Source organism: Gopherus evgoodei, chromosome 7 (genome assembly GCF_007399415.2).
Source record: "Gopherus evgoodei ecotype Sinaloan lineage chromosome 7, rGopEvg1_v1.p, whole genome shotgun sequence".
Lineage (NCBI taxonomy): Eukaryota > Metazoa > Chordata > Testudines > Testudinidae > Gopherus > Gopherus evgoodei.
The window spans coordinates 36,352,371-36,379,142 of record NC_044328.1 but is presented as its reverse complement, the minus strand read 5'-3'; the positions used below and the strand labels follow the sequence as shown (position 1 = coordinate 36,379,142).

At 41.4% G+C, this 26,772-nt stretch overlaps 1 protein-coding gene across 5 annotated transcripts in view; it reads left to right on the top strand.

Annotated features, from left to right (window-relative positions):
* The first annotated feature begins 3,591 nt into the window (after positions 1-3,591).
* Positions 3,592-26,772, top strand: part of PAPSS2 (3'-phosphoadenosine 5'-phosphosulfate synthase 2) — a 57,187-nt gene continuing 34,006 nt past the window's right edge. For 2 of the 5 annotated variants that reach the window (XM_030568293.1, XM_030568294.1), the window contains exon 1: positions 10,781-10,843. Coding sequence is in view for 3 of the 5 variants with exons in the window: in XM_030568290.1 (XP_030424150.1) it covers positions 17,169-17,225 (57 nt within the window). In the remaining 2 variants the exon portion in view is untranslated. Of the gene's footprint in view, positions 3,897-10,780; positions 10,844-17,146; positions 17,226-26,772 lie in introns of those variants that run through there. The other 3 variants (XM_030568292.1, XM_030568290.1, XM_030568291.1) reach the window with 3 other exon arrangements.

Here is a 26,772-nt window from a genome sequence, read left to right as displayed (position 1 = left end):
TTCTAAGAACATTAAAATGTATTACTGGCACACAAAATTTTAAATTAGAGTGAATAAATGAAGACTTGACACACCACTTCTGAAAGGTTGCTGACCCCTGCAGTAGGCTATCAACATCTATAATTTCTGTATGTACAGTCAAGCCACCTCTTAGGGCACTTAGTTCTGTTAGCAGAATCCTGCAGGCATCAGTAGAAATCCCATGATTTCAAGATTGGGCCTATAGCTAATAACTTAAGCAACAGTTTAACACTCTCTTTTCAGTGACATAGAATCACTACAGCATCATTCCAAATGGTTACATGATAAAATCAGAATTGTCACATGTCTCATGCATGGCACAAGAGCTATGCATGCCCATCCATCCACTGTCCATACTGAATGTCATGCATTTGGAATGGCTTGCAGTTGCAGTCTCACAGCCTACTGTCCAGTCCAGTAACCTCTTTCTCATTACTTCATTTGTTAGATTTGAGCTGCAAAAGAGCAGCACCACAGATGGTGCTAGGGACAGAAGATAATGGAGGACCTCTACTGGCCTCAGGCTCCCTCACTCAGCACTAAACTGTCCCCCCAGATACTCCCATTTATCTAGCCCTTAGACACCCTCCAGCTCCTTTACAACACTTCCTCACTCACTTTCTCCATGACATTCATGATTTCATAGACCTCTATCATAATCCCCTCTTAGTCATCTCTTCTCCAAGCTGTGATGCTTCTGAGGGAAATCTTTGTAAAGCTCAGAATTTTGTGAGCTTTACAAATATATTGTGAAATCTCTGACAGTGGCCTTCTGCCAACTTCTAACACAGGGAGAGGAGGCCCAAACTCAAACCTCCCTCAAGCCAACAACTGTCGAAGAAGAAATTCTTTAAAATCATTATTACATCATAACATTTTTTCCCGTAGAGTTTTTTTATATTATGTTTTTACTTCAAGAACAGAATTTACAATCAGACAATTAATACATTTTCCTTTGATTAATTTTTGTATGACATATTAGTGAGTGCTGATTCCTGAAAAACTTATGGTCAAATTCATCCTGACAGCATGGACTTCACTGGAATTATATCTGAGGTGAATTTAGCCCATAGTCAGTAATACATACTAAAGGGTTGCACTACTTGTTGCTTCTATAAGCTGAGCACATTACACACAGCAGGACTCCTTTCATTTCTCCTTTTTCCTCAAAAGTTCCCATCTTATTCTGTTTCAGAGACTGCCTGTAAGCCCCCACCCATTCTCTCCCCTATGTCAGCCTCTCCTAGGGTGACCAGACAGCAATTGTGAAAAATCGGGATGGGGGTTGGGGAGTAATAGGAGCCTATATAAGAAAAAGACCCAAAAATCGGGACTGTCTCTATAAAATCAGGACAGCTGGTCACCGTATCCTCTCCCCATGCCAGGTTCACCCCTTCTTTCCCCATCATACCGAGTGGGACACAGAGCCCCTACCTACCCCTTTCTGCTTCCCTCCCATACCCTCACTTTCTACCCCTGCCAGGGGCTGTGCACTGTGCACCCACTTCCCACTATGTCAGGGTCTTCCATTCTCCTTCATTTCCAAGGGCTGTGTGGCTCCCCATTCCTTCTACTCTCCTTTCCCCATCATTCTTATTTCTTCCCTTTCTGATTGGGAGAAAAACCATTCACTTTTTAAACTCTTTTGGGAGGATGGGCAGAGCTGAAATGAGGTGGTAATAAGTTGTTTAATGGTTGCCATCAACTGGTCCTTAAATCTGTAGACAGTTACAGACCTGTTTGAAGTTGCTGGGTCTACTAACTAGATGCTAGGGGCTCTACACTTTCCCCATTTCCCCTTCCAGTTTTCTGACTTTCACCAGAATTAATAGGGTTCTACTCATTGACACCTAGAACATCTCTGAAATGTTGAAATTGAATAGATGTGGTTTTCAAAATCTACCACATTACATCCAACCAGCCAGAGAAATGTCATCAAGTTGAGTATAGGTCCTTAGTTTGCTCACCCAACAATGGGCCAAATTAAATTATGACTTTGAGAAAGGTTGTGATTGGGTCAGAAAATATGTGGAAATAGTAACAATACAAACATAATTTAGAAATTGCTATACTGGATCAGGCAATGGCCAATTTAGTCCAGTGTCTTGTCTCTGACGGTGGCCAGTACCAGACACTTCAGCAGATGTCCTGACCAGGCATTCATTGAATTATCTGCTGTTTGGGAAAATGTCTTTCTAATCAATTAGAGGTTGGCGTTTATCATAAAGTATAAAGATTAATAGCCCACATTTCCTAACTATACATGTTCTCATCTATTCAAACATCCAGTCCATTTTTGAATCCAGCTAAGCTCTTGGCCTCAATGTTTTCTAATGGAAGAGAGTTGCACAGGCTACCTGTGCATTGTGGAAAAGTTAGAACTCATCAGACATGAACTGGTCATCCATATTCCTTTGTACTAATCAGGTCAATGTTCTCTGTTAGTAGCCATTGCATACTGCTATCTGATTTCAATTTTGAGGCATGTCACAGCCCTATGTTACCAGTTCATTTGTATGATCAGTGAGGGAATCTCCATTTTTTCCCCCTCCCAGGTGAAGGGTGAGAGTGGGATAATGAAAGAAGCAGAGCACTTGTTCCTTTGGCTAACACTTTGTTAGAGGGAATGGTTTCAGCTAACACAGGACCACAAACCTGCCAAATACATGGAAACCTCTAGACAGGATCTCTGTGCAGTTGGGACAGGTGAGCAAGGAGCCAGGCAAGGGGACTGCTGCTCTCTGTAGTATCATTCCCTTTCAAATCTGTAGTAATTTCCCTGTAAAAGACAACTCTGACAGTCTATGTTATCTTCCTTTACACAGATTTCTACTTGCAGGAGGTGGCTTGAGCCTGTAATGCCTTTGCCAGTGTCTTTCATTCCTAAGTCTTAATTGAAAACACTATTGTGGATCTGTAACTTTTCTTCTCCAACATAGGCAAATGGCAGGGCACAAAGGGAGTGCAAGGAATGTGTGTGAAAAGAAGCCTCCTTCCCTGGTTTTTCCAAAGAAGCACCTGGCTGTACACATGCAGAACAAGAAGAAGCCCTAGATTATAGGTAAAGGCTCATTTTCCCAGTGCTTTTACAAACCTGCCAACTTTCCGGGGGCACAGAGATGAATGAGGCAGTGAGGGCAGAGCCTGGGAACTGAGAAGCTGGGGGCTATGCCCAGCTGCCCACTGAATATGGGGTCCTGTGTCTTACTCATTTGTCCACTTCAGGAGGCGAGCAGGAGTGGGAGGCAAAGGGCGTGATTCTGCAACCCGCACTGGGGTGAGTAAAGAGGCTCGCAGGATCGGGCCCGTAATGGGGGGAGCTGCAGCGAAGTGCGGTCCCAAGCGCACCGCTGGTTAGCCGGGCTGGCTGGTTTCCAGCGTGAGCTGGGCGCACGGGGGGAGGCGGGAGGTCTGTTTGCCTCTGGGACCCGGGGGCCCCTCCTGCTGCCTTTGCCTGTCAGGGACTTTTTGCCGTTTCAGTGAGCCCTGGAACAGCTCTCGGCTGTTCTGAGTCCTGGCCGGTCGCCGCCGCTGGGAGCAGCCCCCGGGGGGAGGGGAGTGTTCCTTTCGCTGCCGCGCGGCGGGGGCCGCTCCCTCCCTACGGCCCCGTGGGGCCGGCGGGGGAGCCGGGCAAAGTCCCCTCTGCTCGGAGCCCCGCTCGCCTGCTGCTGCTGGGGGGCGGAGGGCAGCAGGCGGGAGGTGGAGACGGAGGAGGGGTGAGACTTGAGGGGCCGGTCCCGGGAAGTGCTACGTGTCTCCCAAGTCTTTATACCGCCTTGACCCCAGCGCCAGTCCTTGGAGCGCCGCCTGCCTCGTCCCTCGCCGCCAGCGCCAGCGCCAGCAGCACCATGTCCGGGAGCAAGAAGCAGACGACGGTAGGACGCTCGCTTAGCGCCCGCGCCCTCCCCGCTCTCGGAGCCAGTGCGCCCTGCGCCCCCGCGGACCCGGAGCCTTTGCTGCCGCCGGGTCGCTCGCGCCGGGTCCCTCCCTCCCTGCGCCGCTGCCGGGTACCGGGCTTGGCGTTCCCGGCTGCGCCCTGGGAGCCCGACCGCCAGAAAGCGGGGCTGGCTGCAGGGACCCTGCCCGCCGCCACAGGGATGCCTGGCCCTGGGTCACCGGGCGTCAGGGGCCCCGTCTGGTTGGGCCGAGGGGGCTTGATATGCACGTGGGGATTGTGAAATTCCTGCCGCTCGCAGAGGAGGGGAGGGGACAGGACGCGTGTCTACACTGAAGCGTTTGAAGGGAGCAGCTAGAAGGAGTTGGGGGGTTAAGAGCTGTGGGATTCCTCTCTGCCCCGTCGCTGTGGTTAACGTGGGGCTGGCTCCTAACTTGAGTCCGGTTAGCAGCCGTCCGCAATTTACTGCTCAACTATCTGCCCGGGTTGGACACTTGAGCCCGGGAGTAGGCGGTGGGGGCAGGGATGCTGGAACAATTTGTATAGTGGGGGTCCTGAGAGCCATTTCACCAAACTGTAAACCCTGTGGATGATGGAAACCACTTCAAGCCAGAGGGTGCTGCAGCACCCCCAGCACCCGGAGTTCCAGCACTTGTGCTGAAGACCAGTGTGCCATGGCAGAACTGAAGGTGGGGTGTGCTTTGCCTCCTCTGGCCAAAGACACCTGTTAGGATTTAGGCCACAGATTTTGTGGTGGATAAAGTCAGTAGAAACACATAATATGATTTTGTGTTTTATTTTCACTATATCCTCACATGATTTTCTTTAAAATGTGAATCATGTCTCTCTCAGACCAGTGTTGCAAACTTTCTACATTTAATTTTAGCATTTGCTCCTCACTTTTTTTTTTTTTTTTGCATGCAGGAGAGAGCTAGAGGATAAACCAATTACAAAGCTTTATTCTCTTGTATGCCTTGGATATTTACCAGTATAATTAAAAAGGGAGCCTCTCTTGAGAGGTGAGAGTGTTTGAGGATCCCTTCAGGAAGAAATTGAAAGCTACAGGGGAATCTGTTAATGCCAGTAAAAGAACAGCAAAGAGTCCTGTGGCATCTTATAGACTAACAGAAGTATTGGAGCCTGAGCTTTCGTGGGTGCATACCCACTTCATCGGATGCATGTAGTCAATAAAAAAACAACTATTTTTGTAGCGATTGTAACAGTTTGATTTGTAATTAATAGGAAGAAAATCTCTGTTGGGAGTGCCAGTTTATTGGCCACTAGGAAAAGTGGCCAATGTTAGTGGTTGATGATTAGCACAGTTTCCACTATATTGATTTTTAAAACTATACCACTTTAATTATGAGTGATTACAAACTGAATTTCCATATTTTTCCTGGTTTAAATCAGAACTGTACAAGTCTTTAAACTAAACTACTATTAATTTCACTGGATGATTTCCAGGTATCTTCTCATTATTTGTCACTTTATAAATAGATTCACCATATTGTAAATGTGATGCAAGTGCATTCAGACCTTGATTAAATCAAACCCATGCACATCAAGTTCAACTATATAGTAATATTAGCTTTCTGTTCATATTGTAATAAAACTGGTGATGCTCTGTTTTAAAACTCTTCCACGTGAGGTAATCCATTGCTTTGCTATTTGCAAGCAGATAGTCACAGGACAACTCTTTTGAGTGGAAATAAATCTTTGGAGAGGGGTCCACATGGGTGTGATGTAATTCTAGACGTCACAGAATTTGGTTAGTTTATGCAATGTATATACTGGGGTAGGCAACCTATGGCACACATGCTGAAGGCGGCACACCCTCTGATTTTCAGTGGCACTCACACTGCCCATGTCCTGGCCACCGGTCCAGGGGGCTCTGCATTTTAATTTAATTTTAAATGAAGCTCTTAAACATTTTTAAAACTTTATTTACTTTACATACAACAATAGTTTAGTTATATATTATAGACTTATAGAAAGAGACCGTCTAAAAACGTTAAAATGTATTACTGTCACGCAAAACCTAAGTTAGAAAGAATAAATGAAGAGTTGGCACACCACTTCTGAAATGTTGCTGACCACTGGTATATACAATTGTTTTTTTTACGGTGTTGAGATGGCCATTAAAGAAACCTAACATAACAACAAGGGCGGCAGGTATAATAGGCCAAGGAAGGCTAAGCCCTCCCAGGCACAGCTGCCACTGACCCACCACTGGACATGTGGGCCGTAGTGGTCCTGTCCCTTCCTCAAAGCCCCCACTGCCTGCTATTGCTTGCCGGTAAGTCCTTTACTACAGCACCATCCCTCTCTGGAAGTCCCCTCTACTCGTTGCGTCCCTCCTCCTCCTCTGGGGAGAGGAAGTGAGGAGGGATGCGGCAAGGCAGAGGTAAGCAGGAGCATCTGGCGGGGGAGTGAGGTGGCGGGGCCAGCCTGGTGCTGCGGGGGGTTGTGGCTCAGACGAGGGGGCCTTCAGTGGTGAAGGGGGCAGGCAATTTGGCCTGGCGCTGGCCCGGCGTTCGGGGGGCCATCAGCTTGGCCTGGTGCTGGAGCCGGCCTGACTTGGCTGGAGCGGGCCTTCAGGGGCAGGGGAGCTGTTGTCTTGGCCCAGTGCTTGGGAGAGGCGGCAGCTTGGCTGGGGAGGGTGACTTCGGGGCTCGGGGGTGTTGGCAGCTCGGCTGACGCTCAGGGCAGGGGTCTTTTGTGGCAGGTGGGCCGGGGCTCCTTCGGCTGAGGTGGGAGCTCTCAGAAAATTACATATCCTAACAAGGTCCCATGTAGTGTGGTAGTTGAGACCTTCCCCTCTTCTTTTACTCCTCACTTTCTCTACTTTTCTAGGAGTGTGAATTCAAATTTGTCTGTGTTTTAGGCATTAATGAAATCCTGATTTCTTCCTGCTCTTCCATGAAAAGAAGATCCTTACTGGCGACAATGATGCATTAACTTTTCTCCAACAGACTATATCTTGTGGGGCTCTGTGAAGGCATACTCATGTAGCAGAATAGACGTTACCATGAATATTGACAGTTTGAGAATGTCAAAAAAAGGAATGTATACATGATCTTTAGTAATTACGAATTTTAAATCATTTGAAATGCAGTGAGTATTAACTACATTTTGGTCAGTGAAACAAATTATTTGGTTATGTGACTCTGTTTATTATAACTGGGTAGAGAGTTATATAATCCAAATATTTAAGAAAACCAAGATGTTGCTTTTGTGTTCATAAAATTCTAGTTCGGTAGTACTTTCATTTTATAGCCATTTAGCTGTTTAGGCAACAATAAGGCAATTAGAAGAACATCACTTTGACTTCTAGACTGTTAGCAGGGTGTGAACTATGTCCTTAATAAATAATCTGTTTTAATTCAGATTAAGAACAAAATATTTTACATACAGCAATCTGACTTTTGCTAGTTAGCATGAAAATTTTCTCTAATTCTGTATATGATACTTGAGGAGGTGTGGAATTCTAATAGTAATTATGCAGAGAAATGTCTCATTCAGCATGCTCTGTTTTACTGAATCTGAAAATACATCATTGATTTCCAGAGTTCTTTTCTAAAATCAATAAATATTAACTTTGAGGTGCTAAACTAGTTTTTTAGAATAGTGGTGTTTAGTAATAGCTTAACATTTAATCTTACTTACTTAAATAAAACTTCTGTGTCCTTATGAGTGAACTCATACTTTTGAGAATAAATATACTTGAAAATAATGGCGGTGAATAATGTGTAACTGTAGACCTAACTTTGTTTATTATGTCCGTTTTTGCACAGTGCAGCATTCATGACTAAGTATACCTCACAACACCCACAGGCTTCAGACTTGTTCTCTGTTCACCTGAGGTTTCACTGGCATTTCCTTAATTCAGTACCAAAGTTATATTTCATAATCAATTGGCCTTTTCATAACATGCAAAAGAATACATAAAGTACAATATTTTATTGAGAGAGAGCTTTTGGTAATACAGAAATATATAGATATGGAGGATCTTTAGATGAATTCCTCATTGACATGACTGTTTATAATGATCATTGGATACTCTCATCCACAGAGATTGAAATGTCATCTCAATGGAACTAAATGACTTCATTAACATTATCTTATTCTGTTTCAGTTACATTGAAAATACTGCATTTTTCCCTTTATTTACTGATGGATTAAAAAAAACCTCTCCATGTTTATAAATTATTGAAAGTAGTTGACTAACATCTAAAGAGGCTTGTTTAAACTTGTTCCTTGTTTAAACTACACTGATACATGAAAGAACATTATATGGTTAACTCATATATAATTAGCCTATACAACTTCAATGTATTCTGATGTTGGAATAGCCATCCAACCGTAAGACCAGAGCTCACATCGATAGCAATATCACTCAGTACCTTGCAGTGTGTATCAACAGCCTTAAAAGTGTTTTTTTATTAACTGAAGGACAACATAAAGTTAAAAATGTATAAAAATCTTATATAATGCATACTACTAAATCTTTTGTGTGTTCATTTTTGATAATCTTATATTACAATAAGAAAAAAGCTTAATGTGTGTATTATTTCAAGACAACTGATAGTTCACTGCAGTGGAATCTTGACATTGGGATAAACTGATTGTAGTATATTGGCGTATTGCAGTCCCATTAGCTGAATTGCTCAAACATTTTTCTGATGTTTTGTCACACCGTTAAAATAGTCATAGTTTACAGCTATGATTACTTCACAGTTGTAAAATAGATTGGTCCTCTTATTGCCTCATAATGGTGAAATATGACTGTTTTTGCTATCTAGGAGTTGGACTTTGCTATCTAGGAGTTGCTCTTTCAAATAAAGAAATGCAGAAATTTACATCTGCATAATTCCACAGACAGTAATATTGTTACAGTTCTTCCTCCAGTAAATATATCCAAATACGGGTATTGGAACATGACAGGCATTTTTGCAAGAAGGATCTTTATATGGGAGTATCATCTTGCTTTTTAACGATTTCTTTAGAAGAGCAGTTAGTTTGTCAAGAATAACTCTTTCAAAGATGTACTTCAAATTGAAATTATACTTGGTAACTGTCAACTAGGTAGCTGTTCAGTTTCATTTTTTTTCCATGTGCCGCTCCCAAAATCCCTGCTATTACCTTTAGTAATAGCCTCGGTTTCTACACTGTCAATGCCTCAACTTTCACAAGCACTAAGGTCAGACAGAAGACAGTCTTGAAGTTTGCTGGCATTATTCAGAATGTCAATAAGAAATCTATATCAACATATTAACTTCAGATATAGGTTTCTGCCTCTAGTTGTTCTTGAGATGGCAGCCCCTGAAGTGAGATGTTAGGGAAGGCATGATGATAATTAGAAGGCTATAATTGTAAGGTTTAATGTTGCATGTTGTGGCATAAAGGGAACATGGCATGCATATGCTGCTCATCAGTGATTTCTGGTTTCATGGGTGCATCATAATGTGGGCCTGGCCCTAGTCTTTGATTTGCTATATCTTGCTTGGTACTTACCAGGCCACACAGCATCCAGCACTGCTGATAGCAGTAATGTTGTCCGCCAGTGTCAGATGGCATAGTGACACCCCTGCTCCTGATAGCATGGTCCTTGTGGAATGGGAGTTAGGGAGCAATGCCACAATCATTCCAGGCAGTTGATGTGAGTGACTGTTCTGCAATGCATTGCAAGTGTAGGGGGGCAATTCCAAAATTGTCTTCTGTACTAACTCAAAAGTATGACCAGCCACTGTTGTATCTACAGCAGACAACAGGGCCTCCCAGAGGATTCAGGGGGTCTGGGGTCTTCCCCGCTGCTGAATTGCCACCAAAGACCCAGCACTTCAGCGGTGGGTCCCGGAGCAGAAGGACCCCCCGCCACCGAATTGCCGCCGAAGACCCGGAGCGGAAGAAGCTCTGGGGGCCTGGGCCCCAAGAGAGTTTTCTGGGCCCCCAGGAGCGAGTGAAGGACCTCACTCCAAGGGCCCTGAAAAACTCTCATGGGGGCCCCTGTGGGGCCTGCGGCAAATTGCCCCACTTGCCCCTCCCCACCCCTGAGCGGCCCTGGCAGACAAATGTGTAGAGAAGGGTCATGGTTTGAAGACTACCCTCCTCGCTTGACCATGCTGACATGCACACAGCAGCAATGGATGAGTGTTGTGAATTCACAATCTGGCCCTCAGTGATTGTTTTTGAGAAACTGGAGTGAAGGCATAGTTACTTTTATCATGGGGCTGATTTTGACTGTTGAAATATCTGTTTAAGTGGAAACAATGTTTATAGCTAAAATACAATGTTTTAGATAAGTTTGTATCTATACATCTGACCAGAATATAATGTCACTTAACTGTCTGTGTCATGAGCATGTTATTGAGTAGGATGACATTGTTTACCTTGAGCCAGTACTTCGATAACAGTCAAGAGCACTGAAAGTACATTGGCAGAGGCAGTGTGTATGACTGTGAGTTCATTTCAGGATATTATCTGTTAATGTATTACTCCCAAGTACATGATGGGCCAAATTTATCCCTGGGATAACGCCAAGTCATAGTTGCAGAAAGTGAAAAACCAGTTCACTACAGCCCACGTAATTCAATATTTTGTCTTTTAAAACTTTCTCAGAGTATAATATTAACAAAAGGAGAGCTATAAATGTTCAAAGTTCAGTGGTAGCATGCATTACTAGGCAAGATAACAGAAAAGTAGAAAAGTTTGTGGGTGATATCAAGCTGGGCGGGGTTGCAAGTGCTGTGGAGGCCAAGATTAGAATTCAAAATGATCTTAACAAACTGGAGTAATGGTCTGAAATAAATAGGATGAAATCCAATAAGGATAAATGGAAAGTGCTACACTTAGGAAGGAACAATCAGTTGCACAAATACAAAATGGGAAATGACTGCCTAACAAGGAATACTGCAGAGACGGATCCAGGTATTATAAAACTGAATATGAGTCAATGTAATATTGTTGCAAAAAAAGTGAACATGATTCTGGGTTGTATTAACTCGAGTGTTGTAAGCAAGACGCAAGAAGTAATGCTTCCACTCAGGAATGATAAGGCCTCAGCCAGGGCTGGCTCCAGGCCACAGCGCGCCAAGTGCGTGCTTGGGGTGGCATGCCACGGGGGGGGCACTCTGCCGGTTGCCGGGAGGGCAGCAGGCGGCTCCGGTGGACCTCCCGCATCTGTTCCTGCAGAGGGTCTGCTGGTCCCAGGGCTCCGGTGGAGCATCCGCAGGCATGCCTGTGGGAGGTCCACTGGAGCCACGGGACCAGCGGACCCTCCGCAGGAACGCCTGCAGGAGATCCCCTGGAGCTGCGGGACCAGCGAGCGGCAGAGCGCCCCCCGCGGCGTGCCACCGTGCTTGGGGCGGCGAAATGGCTAGAGCCGGCCCTGGCCTCAGCTGGAGTATTGTGTCATGTTCTGGGAATATCACTTCAGGAAAGATGTTACAAATTGTACAAAAATGATTAAAGGCATAGAAAACATGACCTAGGAGGAAAGATTTAAAAAATTGGATTTGTTTAGTCTGGAGAGGAGAAGACTGAGTGGGGACATAACAGTCTACAAGTACATAAAAGATTGGTATAAAGACACGGGTGATAAATTGTTGCCCTTAACTACTGAGGACAGGAAAAGAAGTAATGAGCTTAAATTTAAGCAAGGGAGCTTTAGGTTCCTCACTGTCAGGGTGGTTAAGCACTGGAACAAATTATCTAGGGAGGTTGTGGATTCTCCATCACTGGCGGTTTTTAAGAACAGGTTAGCTATATACCTGTGAAGGATAGTCTAGCTACTACTTTTTCCTGCCTTAGTGCAGGGGACTAGATGACCTATCAAAATCCCTTCCAGTCCTACATTTCTGTGATTCTGTAATATTATAAGCAGGGCTGGTAGCACCACCTATTATTAAGGTTGCCTGACAGTTGCCATCATAAGACTGTGTTTTCACTTGCTTCCACTTTGCCAGACTTTAAGCATGTGGGCTGAAATGTGTCATGTGGATGGGAGCTTCAGACTGAGTTATTTTGGAAGATCTCAACCAGAATGGTTAAGCTGTTTCCAAGAATGAGGGTAGGGAAAATACATGGTTTTGTCCAAGTTTAAAAAAAAAAATTCTGGTGACTTTTTCTTTGACTAGATGTGTATTAACTGAGCATCATCCATCCTGTGCACTGAGTGAGGCAGGGATTCTGGGAGGTGGGTGGGGGGACTAGTATATGATCTCAGATCTTTCCTGTCACATGAACAAAGGAAGACAGAAGGCAGAAGACTCTGGAAGTGAATCACTGGCAAGATTTAATGTTGGGTGACTCACTGGCAAGGTTTAATGTAGGGTGAAGGGTTTTGGTTTTGTGGAACATTGGTCCACCTTCTACAGGGAAAGGGGACCATCAATTTGGATGGTCTCCATCTCAGAAGAAGAGGAGTCAATCTCCTCAGGGATAGGCTAGTTAGAGTTGTCAGGAGGGGGTTAAACTAATAGCAAAAGGGGAGGGTAAAAAGAGGGAAGATATGAGCACCCAAGGCAAAATCAAGATACTGAAAACAAAATTAATCAAGAAACTAAAGAAATGAAGAGAAGAAATTCCTGAATTGCCTATACACGAATGCTAGGAACTTGGGTAACAATTGAGGAATAAGAATTGCTCGTTACGAGCATAACTTTGATCTAGTTGATACTACTGAAACCTGGTGGGATGATTCATACCATTGGAATGTTAAAATCGGTGGCTATAACCTATTTAAGAAGGATTGAGTGGTACTCTATGCCAAATTGGCATTACCTGATTTGGAGTCACTGACAATTCAGAAGAAAGTGGTCTTGAGCACTTAGGCATCAATGTCCTAACAGATAAAGCACAAGATGAGGAATTTGTTGGTGTCTGCTACAGAGCACCAAATCACACTAATGATGACTACCTCCTTACTCATCTATCTATATTGTATAGGAAAAAAACCTGTGAGATCATGGGGGACTTCAATTTGAGTGACAGAAGCTGGAGGTCTCATGCTGTTAGTATTAAAACAGCCTTGAAATTTTTAAACATTGTAGATGACAAACCTATGAACATATTCTAAACCTGGGACAATTATCTCCTTAACCCCCTTTCTGCCTTCTCCCCAAACAACAAACCAGAAGCAAACAAAAAAGAGAGCCCTCTGCAAAAGTTAAAAGAAAAAAAATGCAGGCAGAAGTCCAGCAGCAGAGTTGAAGCTATCCAGTTAATTGTACTGAATGCAGCACATATGATTACTTTCCCTGTGGGCAAGTGGCACCACGGACTGCACTGCACCCCAGAAGCAGCCAACAGTGGGTCCTGCTCCTAGGCGGAGGTGCACAAGCAGGTTTGCGTGACTATCACCTGCAGGCACCGCCCCCTCAGCTCCCATTGGCAGGTTTCCTGCCAACGGGAGTGCAGAGCTGGTGGTCGGGGCGGGGCAGCATCCATGGAGCCCCGTGGCCCCCTGCTGAGAAGCAGGATCTGCTGCTGGCCGCTTCCGGGGTACAGCGCAGTGTTGGAAAAGGTAGGCACTAGCCTGCCTTAGCTGGACAGCACCGCCAATGGGACTTTCAACGTCCCAGTCAGCGGTGTTGATCAGAGCAAGGCAATCCAGTGCCTTACATGCCGCAACCCAATACTGGGTCGTGACCCACAGTTTGAAAAATATTGATCTAAAGCATGCAACCAAGATATGCTTATTGTTGGGCAGTTCCATGAGATGTTTAAGAATGTACTCCTTCTCTATGGAGTCCCTCCAGTAAGCTTCAGAGCTATTTGGGGACTATTTTGTTAAAACAATTATTTAATCATCTTCATTATTCTCTTGCTCATCTTCATCCGCTAAGCCAGTGTTTCTCAGACTGGGAGTCCTGACCCAAAAGGGGATTGCAAGACTATTATAAGGGAGTTGCGAGATCACAAAAAATATTGCCAAGGACAGGGCCGGCTCCAGGTTTTTTGCCACCCTAAGCAACAAACAAACAAACTGAAGCAAAACAAATGAACGAAAAAAACCAAACCAGAGTGCTGGCCCTTGAAAAGTGCTGCCCCAGAAGGGCCAAAATGCTGCCCCTTGAAAAGTGCCACCCCAAGCACATGCTTGGAACGCTGGTGCCTAGAGCTAGCCCTGGCCGAGGAGAAGAGGGGTAGCTACAACAGTTGCCATTCTCCAGCTGACCAGTTCTATAGGCAGCGCGGTAGCCAGCAGCAGCACAGAAGTAAGGGTGTCAATACCATGAGTATGTTCTTATGAGTATGTATAGTAATTTTATATAACTTTTTTATGGGGAGGGGAGCAGAGGTTGTCACAGACTGAAATTTTTTCACAGGGGATCCAGCAAAAAAAAAGTTTGCATCTGCTCTAAGCTATGAATTGGAACAGCAAATATGCGATCTGGGATGTTTTTCAGATTCATCTTTGAAACAGTGAAGCATTGGAATTGGGTGATAAAGAGTCTATATGTAACAATGATGCAGTCAGAAAGAAAGCTTTTAAAATTTCAAACATGGTTGCAGGGCTGATCCTATATTAATATCTTATCAGCCAAAATTAAATAAAATCCAAAATAACATTCCTTATGGCGAAGTATTTACTGCAAGAATTGCCCAAAAAGAGTTGTCCAAAAAGATGCAAAAAATTAACACATATCTTTTAAATTTGTCTACAGAAATGCATCATAATAAGAATCCTCTTTGATCAAGTTTCTTTTTAACCATCTACCTTGAGGAAAATAACAAGTTTCATTTACTTATTTCAGCAGATCCAAATCCTGTATTGGATGAATTTTTTTTTTCAAACAATCTTCTCTACCAAGAGTTTAAGCTAGTCAGACTCAGAATCTAACTTGCATCCTCAACCAGTATGTTTATTGTCCCGGAGATGGGAAGGGAACTCTCTCTTGGAGCTCCCAGAATGAGGCCGTTAGAGCTTCTACCTGAGTTATGGTTAAGGCTCAGGAAGGCCACAGGTGTACCCAGTTTTCCTACATTGATCCACTCCAATTAGACTTAACAGAATCACCTGTCCACCAAGTAAATCAAGAGGAGTGTAGCTGGAGGGAAATACTTTTATTCATGGTCTGTACATCTGAAATATATCCCAAGTTAAGGGTCTGTTTTTGTTTGCTTTTCTTGACCTGAAGCATCTTAGTGGTTTGCAATAAGTATTTTCCTTGCTCATCTATTAGCTGACCTCTGCAGTTTTGCTTTATGTTTTGAGGAACAAAATTACATCATACAATGATGGTATTGGGCCAGATGTTGGTTTCATTGGAGTCAACAGCAAACTGTCATCCATTTCAGTAGAAGGATTTGACTCCTTTTGAATACAGATTTTCCCCTCATTTGCACTTGAGTTTTGAGAATTTCCATTGACTTCATTAGGAATTCTGCCTGTGAAATAAGGGTTGGATATGACACAAAGATGGGGCTTCAGCTGTGCTTGGTGCACAATTCTGAGTTTTAAACACAAAAGGCTAATTCTTCTCCCAATTACGATAGTGTAGTCCAACTGAGGTTAATTCCATTGAATTAAATTATTCTCTTTTAAATTATTGTTCCTACTCCAGATAGCGAAGTTCAGTCCTGAAGCCAGATATAGGAGAATAGCCCTATATAGGGCCAGATTTTGTAACCTGACTCATGCTACATTGGTATCTTATTCCATAAATAGCCTCCATTGAAATTTGTGGTTCTTAATGTAAGCAAGAATTGTACACTCTGGTCCCCTTCTGAGTAGAATCCAAACTGTTCAGGGTACCAGTGCTGTAATGGTTATTTACAATATATTATTATAGTGTAGTAAAATCAAAGAGATAAAAATACAACGTGGAAACAAATGTAATAATCTTACCAATGCAACAGGCTTAGCTTGTATTTTTAAAAGTAATTGTTTTAATTGAGATAAAGCATATGTATTCTCCTTTCATACTGAAATAGCAACTTTTTCAAGTTAATAGAAAGGATGAAATCCATTCCAGGGCTTCAAGAGGCATAGAGTGCACCTTTGCTTTACCTACTGAAAATGAAAAGATGGGGCATATGTAGTGTAAAATGCAGATGAATGCTCAGACCATATGCTGAAAATGACCAGGACAATTTCACACCTCATAAAAGGAGTAAAATATTCCTGTATTTCAAACTGAATTATGATTGAGGAAACAAATGGTAGATTGACAGAAATCTGCTCTGTGCAGTGTAGTTGTAGCCATGTTGGTCCCAGGATACTGGTCCAATAAAAGATATTACCTCACCAATCGTGTCTCTCTAGAAATCTGCACTGTCACTCTGCCTAGCAAAATCCCATACTAATAGTTTGATTAACCATTATATCGCTTTTTTTTTCTGATATCTCTAGTAGTTTTGATTTGATTGCTTACCTGAATGTTGTCATAAAAAAGTTAATCAGCTAACTACAGACATGCTGCCAAATGGATATAGCCTTGGAATAATAGTTTGTTTAATCATGGTCCTATGTATTATTTTCAAAGACGGATCAATCTATTGGCATGCTGAACTTCCCTCACTCAGCACTGAAATCAACAGGAGTAGAGGGCAGTTAGCATGATCAGGCCCTGCCTCTTTCTATTGATATATTTCTATTGATATATTTCTATAGACTTCATTTAACTGCTTCTGTTTTTTTACAGAAAAAAGAACCTTGAATAACAACTTGATACAACTGCTGCAAATAATAAAAAGAAAACTAAACATCGTAACTGCTCTGATAATAGTTGATCTATTCAGATTGCTCATCTCTCAACTCTATTCCCAGATATGATGATATGAAGGTCAAAAAAGAATCTCCCTCTTGTCCATAAACCTAAAATACCAAAGAGCAAGTATATAAAGCCCAAGCATTTTAAACATAAATTACATTTAAAATAATTATAAAATCACCCTAGAACATTAAGGTTGCAAAGTCAAGCAGTTGGAATTTAGGAAATGCTGCATTTAAGACTGCATGAACAACTTAATTCTGTCTCATTATGCATCCATTCTGACCACTGAATGAGGCAGGAGTTCTGTGGAAAAACACAGAGCGTGATTATGTAGTTACACTGTCATGATGCATATGCTCCAAGAAGCTTAATTAAGCTCGCCCAAGCAACCATAATTTTGGAGTGCTTGACTTACCAACCTAAATAATGTTCTTTTAACTCTTTTTGTATCTAATTTCTTAAGGTTTTTTAAATATGTGCTGAGTCTAATGGGTTCTTTTCATGGATCCTGCCCCCACGTTGCACTTCCAGAGATGGGAAGTGGGCCACTGGGACCATGTGTCAGATCCTGGATGGGTGGAAAGTGCTGGGTACGTATGGAGGAAGAACCCAGCCCTGCTCTCCCCACGCAACTGCTGCTGCAGCAGCTGCTCTCTGGGTTTCTAGGATTCCCAAGGCAGTGTCTGCTGCTGCTGTTCGGGTGGCAGTGTGAGCTTGGCTCATTAGAATGTTCACGTTCAGCTATTTTGGCAGGCTGTCAGCGTTTACCTGAGGAATGCATGTGAGAGAAGGGAAATAGTTATTTTTGTAAGTTTTTAATTTGCCCAAAACTGGACAAATCTAGACACTTGTCCTTGGGGCAAGTGATAGGTACAGCTTTAGCCCCATAGTTTTTTCCCTGCCAAATTCCAAAGACCTGCTGCAAAGAATGAAAATGTTAGAACTTGAAAACAAGTTGCACGAATATTTTTGTAATGGAAAGTGTTAGGCAACCTAAATACAGGAATAGCTATTGGCTCCCTCATGTAATGACATTCTTCCCCCTTTCTGCTTTTTTAACCTTTTTTCTGGTTCTTTCCCCATCCCCGCTCCAGCCATCCTTTACTAGTGCAGAATCTAACTGCCAGACAGAGTGGATCCAGAACCAGTGTCAAGGCTACTTTTATGTATTAACTAACAAGGCGTTGCATGTGCTTCCAGAAGAGTCTGAATTCAGCCTTTGAAAAAGATTCAGACTTGCTATTTAGCGCAACGTGGAGTTGGTATCTTGCCTGCACAGTTAGGTTTTTAAACTAGGGGCCAGCTTGCTTTGCTGTAAAACCACTAAGGTTAATGGAGTCACCTTGAAGCTGAATTTGGCCCTTTGTTTTTTTTGTCTTGGCAATATTGTCAAGGCAATTTTTTTAAAATAAATTAAATGACAGTAGTGAACAGTTTAAAACAGCATATTCAACTGTGCCTGCTTCTGCTGCTTTCTGAATTTCCTAATATTTGAACTCTGTTTTATATTTCTGGTCTCATTGTTCTTCATGGGGTTCATTTGTAATTCTCCTTTTTGTAAATAAATAAATAAATAAATAAAAGAAGATAGTGGACCATGTTAATATGGACGGCATACTGCTCACTCCCTTAAATCGACTAATGTTAGGACAGACAAATCAGTGTGTGCCAGTATAACTACACTGAGCTTTACAGCAGGTACCTATGGAGATAATATAGCCCACCCTACCAGAACAGGAGCACCAGGTTTTGTGGTAAAAACAAGTGAACAATCCTAACAATATAGCTTGCTACCGTGTCATAGTAATCAAAATTCTTTAGTGTATTTCTTCATAGTTCAAGCTTTTGAAGACTTCAGATTTCTGTCAGATTTAGGTGAGTAACTTTATAGTAAGGGATATAGGTGTTAGGCATGGAAAATAATGTGAAGCCACAAAAACTAGAAGCTGTAATTCAAATCTTTGGATGGATATAAAGGTTCCAATTTGAAATTCCAGTTTAAGTATGCATGTAAATTCAACTTCCCCTTTCCTCCACTTAGTGTGTAAGGTAACTGTGAAGTTAAAGCTTAGAAAGGAGAATAGCAAACAGTAAACTTACTACATCTTGTAATTAAACAAGGTGTAACCTTGTTTAGCAGCAAGGCATTTATCTCGATCTCACAGTGTATTATAAATTAAATGATCTTTAAGTGACATTTGATGCAGGGCCAAATTCTATGCTGTTTGTTCTAAACAAAGCAGTGCGTGCATAGCTATGATAAGAGATATCAGTGCTTTGTTTACAGTGGGATTGTGTAAGTCAATGGTTATAACTTTATATTAAGGGAAAGGTCTATTCACATAAATCAACTTCATTGTCTTAAAATCCTTAAGGTACCAGAATCACTTCTTTTTCTGTCTGATCCCTGATCCAAGACTACCCCTTTTGGAGCTGTAATACAGACCTTCCAAGTGCAGAGGACAGATTTTTTTATTTTATTTTTTAAGTTTTCACTTGAAATGTTTTTAAACCAAAAATTAACAAATAGCTCAAGTTAAAGTTAAAATTTGTACCTTTATCTTATTTATTTTGCCTACTAAATTGTGAAAGACTGATGCCGCTTTCTTAACGAGATGTTTTTCTTTTAGAGAAACTATAGCAGCTCAGTGACAAAGTTAGTGTTATCACTCTTAAAGTTTAAATCTGTTGCCTTTCATTTTCATTGGAAAGCCTCTTACTGCTGTATTATGTGAAATGTTAAATAGAAGTGCTTGACTGACCATCCCTATTTTATTTTCTATAGGTTTTTATGCTCATCACCATACAATCTGAGCACTTTTCACTAGTGTATTAAGCAACTTGATTAACATGTCCTCTCTTACTATGTGGTCACAACTTTAACATTGTCATTTGTGTCTCTGGACCAGCAGGGACTTATTGAAACTGATCCAGAATATAACAGGTTCCAGACCTTAAACTACAGCAGGTTTCAATTTCTGAGGTAAAACCTGTTATTTATGTGAAGGACATGGCGTATCTGTCAAAGTAGGGTTATTTGCAGAGCTAATTTTAAAGTGTTGCTTTTAATGAATAAGAAAAAAAGTGGCCCCATCAGAATTTACTGTGGAATTTGTCAAACACTTACACGGTTCTGTGTTTGGCAAAATATTCACTGGACACATCTTTCTATAATCTTCTTTCACACAGCCTCCTGTCATATTTTTGGGAAGAGAACAGAGTGTATTTATTAAATGACCTCTGTCCATTTAATCCAGTCTTGTGAAATATCCTGAAAATGAGAGTCCAAGTACAAAAGTTACTCCCAATTTTACCACATTAATGAAAAAAGTAGTGTTATTACTGTTTCATAAGTAAAAGTTATGTGACTTGGGAGGGTGAGATTTAGCAAGGCTGATTTTAATCTCCTTTATTAGACCAATTTCAAGAAAACACCACAATATGCTTTTGATTTGCAAGGTGACTGGAACATGAGATACTTTTTTATTTTTATAGAAATTATTTATGGATGCATGAACAAGATATAAGAATTCTTTTTACATTCAAAATTTGTGCCACGCTACAGGATCAGAAATTCTTGAAGACTAAAATATTGGAGAACACTGATATGAAAAACCCATGTGTTAGTACAGTAATGTTTGCATTTCAAACTGTCTGTCTCTAAGCTGAAAGACTTCTTATTTCAGGTAACCAGGATGTCTTTGTTGGTCTCTTTAAAAGCCTTAGTGTTACGTTCTTGGTAGAGGAAAAAGATTGGTGTAGTAGAGCCAAAATTAAGAAGCATAAAAAGTTAAATTATGCCAAAGAACAAGGGTGGGTCCACTCAGTTCAGAGCACTGAATAAAAAAATGGGATCCCAGTTCAGCAGTTTACCTTGCTGTTGATGAGTGATGCTAACTGAGCCCCTAGAATCAATTAGTCCTTATGCAGGGTTTGCTGTGGCAGATCACCGTGTGGCTCAGCTAGCTGTGAGGCAGCCTTTTAGCACAGAAGGGATTGATTGACAAGTAGTATGTCCAAATTATCCCCCCCCTCATTTAGGAGTGGAGGGAATGAGAGGTGCACATATACTAGCCGAAAATTATCTATTAAATGTGTAAGGGAAGCGGAGTTTAGAAGAATCTGTGCTACTAGGGAGGAGAAAGAAGAGCCTGGTAGGAACAAGGAAAAGCCTGTGCTCGTCAGGGCTTCCTCCTCCTTTGTAAATGTCCCGAGGTAAGTGGGATTTCCTCACAAATATTGGAACAACTGTGTGTTTGGAGGATCATGCCCTCTGGACCTGCAGCTCCTGTCCCACTGATAATGATGGAGCTCTGTGAACTGAAATTTGCAAAATTTTTGTTGTAATTTCATCCCTTCCCAAGGTTGTTTCCATGAGAGAGAATAAGTTTGATCCTGAAACTCTTACTCACTTGTGTAGTCCTTACGTATTCAAGTAGTCCCGTTGATGCTAGTGTTTTGGAAAACAAACCATAGTGAGTCTCCAGGATCTGATGTTTGGCCATAATGACTGATTACTAGCGAAAGATTCAGCCTACAGTTACAACAAGCAGAATTTACCCTTTGAATTTTAGCCCTTGTCACCCCCTTTGCTGAAATAGGTTTTATTTCAGCAGCACAGAGACATTTTGATTGTTTTGCTTTCAGGCAAAAAAAGTGCGCAAATGCATGGGCAGATGGTGTTTGTTTTTTTGTTTTGTTTTGTTTTTTGATATTGTGTAAATTTTTCAAAAAGCCAGAACTAGCTTCATTTTTTGAGCAAAACTCCTGTCACTGCTCATTTTTGGAAAGTGTTTAGTGGACGGGCTTTTAGATCTTGGAGCAGATTTAAGAAGCATAAAAAACTAACTTGGTGCTTCACAAGAAACTATGGACTCAATCTTGAAACCCTTGTTCCTGTGGGTCTGAGCACTTGAGATAAAGTGCATCTCCTGGGAGGTGCTGAGCTCTCTTGTTTCACTGAAGTCAATGGGACCACTCACAAGACAAGGGCTGAAGGAGTAGCCCTGTTGTAATGTTCTTAAAGGAAAATTATTTTCTTATAAAAATGTTTTATTAACTTAATTGTGGTTTTATTGGTTCTTGGATATTTGTGCAACATTATGAACACTCAAAGATGCAAATAGTTCTTGATTAAAAATAAATGTAAATATAGTTTCTTGATATATTTTTATGTTTAGTTTCCTTTTAGCTATAAATGTTTAAAATTGTTTCTAATGTTGTTGTAATGTTTTTCCTTATGATGTTGTGATACTTATAAAAATACCTATAAGGGTTTGAGTTCAGTAGTGCTTTGTCTCAAAAGGAAAGATACATTTTTTAGACATAGTTGTTGAGAAATTATACAAAATTTCAGATTCTGATTGAAATGCTAAAATAGATTGGAAAATATAATAGTGTTTTAAACAGTTTTCAACAAAGTAAGGGCTGAAATCTGCAAACACTCACATAGTAGTCCAATTTACATCACTGGGACTGATCATGTGACTAAGGAATATTTGTCTGAGCATAAGATGGAGAATTGGTGGCAAAAACAATTTGTTTTGCAGTTTAAATGAAAAATTTTCAGTGTACTTCAGCATTTCATTAAAACCTGAGCACTAAAACTCCCACTGACTGACTTCAGTGGGAGCAGGATTCAGGCTAAAATCTATTTTAAAAAGATCTTTCACATGTTAAAATGTTTTAAATGTTCCAATGTTAAAAAATTGGTTGTGGGATAAAATGTGAAATTCTGCAGTATTTTGAAAAGAATATTTCTAATAGAAACCTTGTGGGAAAAAATGCAACAAAAATGTAACTGTATTTGCAAAGTTAGGCTCCAGTTCTGCGAAAATTAATGTACTGTACATGCTTAACTTTAAGCATGAGAACAGTCTCGCTGGCTTTAGTGGGGAAATTCTCATACTTAAAGGTAAGTATGTGTTTAAATCTTTACAGGATTTGGAGCTAAACGACCCCAGCTGGAACTCCATCCGTTACTTTTGCTGAAATCATGGCCTTATCTAATTAAATGGGCTGTTTTTATTATTTGTCAATTAATACTGATTTGCTCAAACTGTTTTAAAAGCTTTTTTTTTCCTCCTTGAAAGTTGAAGACTGAAATGTAGAAAGGAGGTAAATGTAAAGAGCTTAATTGGAAAAAAAAAGTCATCATCTTATTAAATAACCCTTAAAGGAAAGATGCTTTTCTGCCTGAACATTTATGAATAAAAATGCATCTTTCTCCAATGGGGGGAATCCCTGTGGCTCTGATTCTGTAGGCTTTCTGTATTTCTATTAAAGACAATGTCAATTTCAAATGTCCACAAATTAAAGGAAATGAATCATTATGGGCTTAATCCAGCTCCCATTGAAGTCAGTGGAAATATTGTCTTTATCGCCAATTGGAGTTGGATCAGGCTCTGTCTGCAATATCCCATCCATTGTGCTTTATCAGTTTGCTTTTGAATAACATTGCAAAATTAGGCCCAGATCCTGCAAAGACTAATACATATGCATATCTTTATGCATTCCCAGTAGCTCTCACACATACTTGACTGTGTGCACTGTGAGTAGACCCACTGAAGTCAGTGGGGCTACATATTGTGCACAAAGTTAAGCATGAATATAGGTCTTTGCAGGATTGGGACCTTAAAACGTAGTTCTGCTTGTCTAATAAAAAAGCCACACAGTCAGTGTTTGCACTGGAAAATTTGCCTTTCAGTTTGCTCTCAGTTGTATGCATTACCAATTACCACTCGTGTTACATGTATTCTTACAAGGTTGATTCTTTTCTTCCCTGAGAGAGATGCACAACTAATGTGGTGTTAATATTATGCTGCAGAGAATATTTCTCTGCTAGCCTAGTTCTGGGACAGCTGTGTAATATGTTTTCATGTGGGAGAGCCTATTTGGAAGAGATTTTTTTTAGACTGCCACTGTTGTGGTACTTACTGTCTGGCTCCTTTCCAGGCGCTGCGCATGAGCCAGATATAACATGCTGAGATATGTGGGGGGGCAGGAATGAGGGAAATTATAGAACTGTTGGATTTGTGTTTTTTAATGTACTATCTCTCTAAACTAATGAAAAAAAACTGTATTCTAATTCCAAATATTTTCCTCCCAAAATGAAAAGGATTTTTGCCATGGAAACACTTCTGTTTTTTAGGTAACTAAATCAGTATTGGATCTAGGATTTTGTGATGGGGATGGCGGACAGAGAGAAGTGGGCTCACTGTGAGCCCAGTTATTTCTGACATTCCGACTCACATCAAGCAGTATCTTTCTTTGAGATGGGACTTCTCATGAAGTAAGGTACTATTCAGTGTGATTAAGGAAGGCAGAAGTGGGCCCTGTGCAGATTAGTTTATGAAAGACGAATTGTGCATCTAATGTTTCAGACCAGTAATAAGGTTCCAGGTCCAGGCTGCTTTGCAAAGCAGTTAATGCATTTTCTTAGTTGTTCATGCATTAGGTCAACACTCAGTAAATATCAGAAGACTTGTTCAAAGGTTCTCAGATATTCATAGATTCATAGATTCTAGGACTGGAAGGGACCTCGAGAGGTCATCGAGTGCAGTCCCCTGCCCTCATGGCAGGACCAAATACTGTCTAGACCATCCCTGATAGACATTTATCTAACTTACTCTTAAATATCTCCAGAGATGGATATTCCACAACCTCCCTAGGCAATTTATTCCAGTGTTTAACTACCCTGACAGGTAGGAACTTTTTCCTAATGTCCAACCTAAATCTCCCTTGCTGCAGTTTGAGCCCATTGCTTCTTGTTCTATCATTAGAGGCTAAGGTGAACAAGTTTTCTCCCTCCTCCTGATGACACCCTTTTAGATACCTGAAAACTGCTATCATGTCCCCTCTCAGTCTTCTCTTTTCCAAACTAAATAAACCCAGTTCTTTCAGCCTTCATTCATAGGTCATGTTCTCAAGACCTTTAATCATTCTTGTTACTCTTCTCTGGACCCTCTCCAGTTTCTCCACACTTTCTTGAAATGCGGTGCCCAGAACTGGACACAATACTCCAGTTGAGGCCTGACCAGAGCAGAGTAGAGCGGAAGAATGACTTCTCGTGTCTTGTTTACAACACACCTGTTAATGCATCCCAGAATCACGTTTGCTTTTTTTGCAACAGTGTCACACTGTTGACTCATATTTAGCTTGTGGTCCACTATGACCCCTAGATCTCTTTCTGCCATACTCCTTCCTAGACAGTCTCTTCCCATTCTGTATGTGTGAAACTGATTGTTCCTTCCTAAGTGGAGCACTTTGCATTTGTCTTTATTGAACTTCATCCGGTTTACCTCAGACCATTTCTCCAGTTTGTCCAGATCATTTTGAATTTTGACCGTGTCCTCCAAAGCAGTTGCAATCCCTCCCAGTTTGGTATCGTCTGCAAACTTAATAAGCGTACTTTCTATGCCAACATCTAAGTCGTTGATGAAGATATTGAACAGAGCCGGTCCCAAAACAGACCCCTGCAGAACCCCACTTGTTATACCTTTCCAGCAGGATTGGGAGCCATTAATAACTACTCTCTGAGTATGGTTATCCAGCCAGTTATGCACCCACCTTATAGTAGCCCCATCTAAGTTATATTTGCCTAGTTTATCGATAAGGATATCATGCGAGACCGTATCAAACGCCTTACTAAAGTCTAGGTGTACCACATCCACCGCTTCTCCCTTATCCACAAGGCTCATTATCCTATCAAAGAAAGCTATCAGAGTGGTTTGACACGATTTGTTCTTTACAAATCCATGCTGGCTATTCCCTATCACCTTACCACCTTCCAAGTGTTTGCAGATGATTTCTTTAATTACTTGCTCCATTATCTTCCCTGGCACAGAAGTTAAACTAACTGGTCTGTAGTTTCCTGGGTTGTTTTTATTTCCCTTTTTATAGATGGGCATTATATTTGCCCTTTTCCAGTCTTCTGGAATCTCTCCCGTCTCCCATGACTTTCCAAAGAGAATAGCTAGAGGCTCATATACCTCCTCTATTAACTCCTTGAGTATTCTAGGATGCATTTCATCAGGCCCTGGTGACTTGCAGGCATCTAACTTTTCTAAGTGATTTTTAACTTGCTCTATTTTTATTTTATCTTTTAAATCTATCCCCTTCCCATAAGCATTCACTATGTTAGACATTTCTTCAGACTTCTCAGTGAAGACAGAAATGAAGTCATTGACCATCTCTGCCATTTCCAAGTTTCCTGTTACTATTTCTCCCTCCTCACCGAGCAGTGGGCCTATCCTGTCCTTGGTCTTCTTCTTGCTTCTAATGTATTGATAAAAAGTCTTCTTGTTTCCCTTTATTCCCATAACTAATTTGAGCTCATTTTGTGCCTTTGCCTTTCTAATCTTCCCCCTTCATTCCTGTGTTATTTGCCTATATTCATCCTTTGTAATCTGACCTAGTTTCCATTTTTTATATAACTCCTTTTTATTTTGTAGGTCATGCAAGATCTCGTGGTTAAGCCAAGGTGGTCTTTTGCCACATTTTCTATCTTTCCTACCCATCGGAATAGCTTGCTTTTGGGCCCTTAATAGTATCCCCTTGAAAAACTGCCAACTCTCCTCAGTTGTTTTTCCCCTCAGTCTTGATTCCCATGGGACCTTACCTATCAGCTCTCTGAGCTTACCAAAATCCGCCTTCCTGAAATCCATTGTCTCTATTTTGCTGTACTCCCTTCTACCCTTCCTTAGAATTGCAAACTCTATGATTTCATGATCACTTTCACCCAAGCTTCCTTCTACTTTCAAATTCTCAACGTGTTCCTCCCTATTTGTTAAAATCAAGTCTAAAACAGCTTCCCCCTAGTAGCTTTTTCAACCTTCTGAAATAAAAAGTTGTCTGCAATGCAGTCCAGGAACTTATTGGATAGTCTGTGCCCCGCTGTGTTATTTTCCCAACATATATCTGGATAGTTGAAGTCCCCCATCACCACCAAATCTTGGGCTTTGGATGATTTTGTTAGTTGTTTAAAAAAAGCCTCATCCACCTCTTCCACCTGGTTAGGTGGCCTGTAGTAGACTCTTAGCATGACATCACCCTTGTTTTTTACCCCTTTTATCCTAACCCAGAGACTCTCAACACTTCCATCTCCTATGTCCATCTCCACCTCAGTCTAAGTGTGTT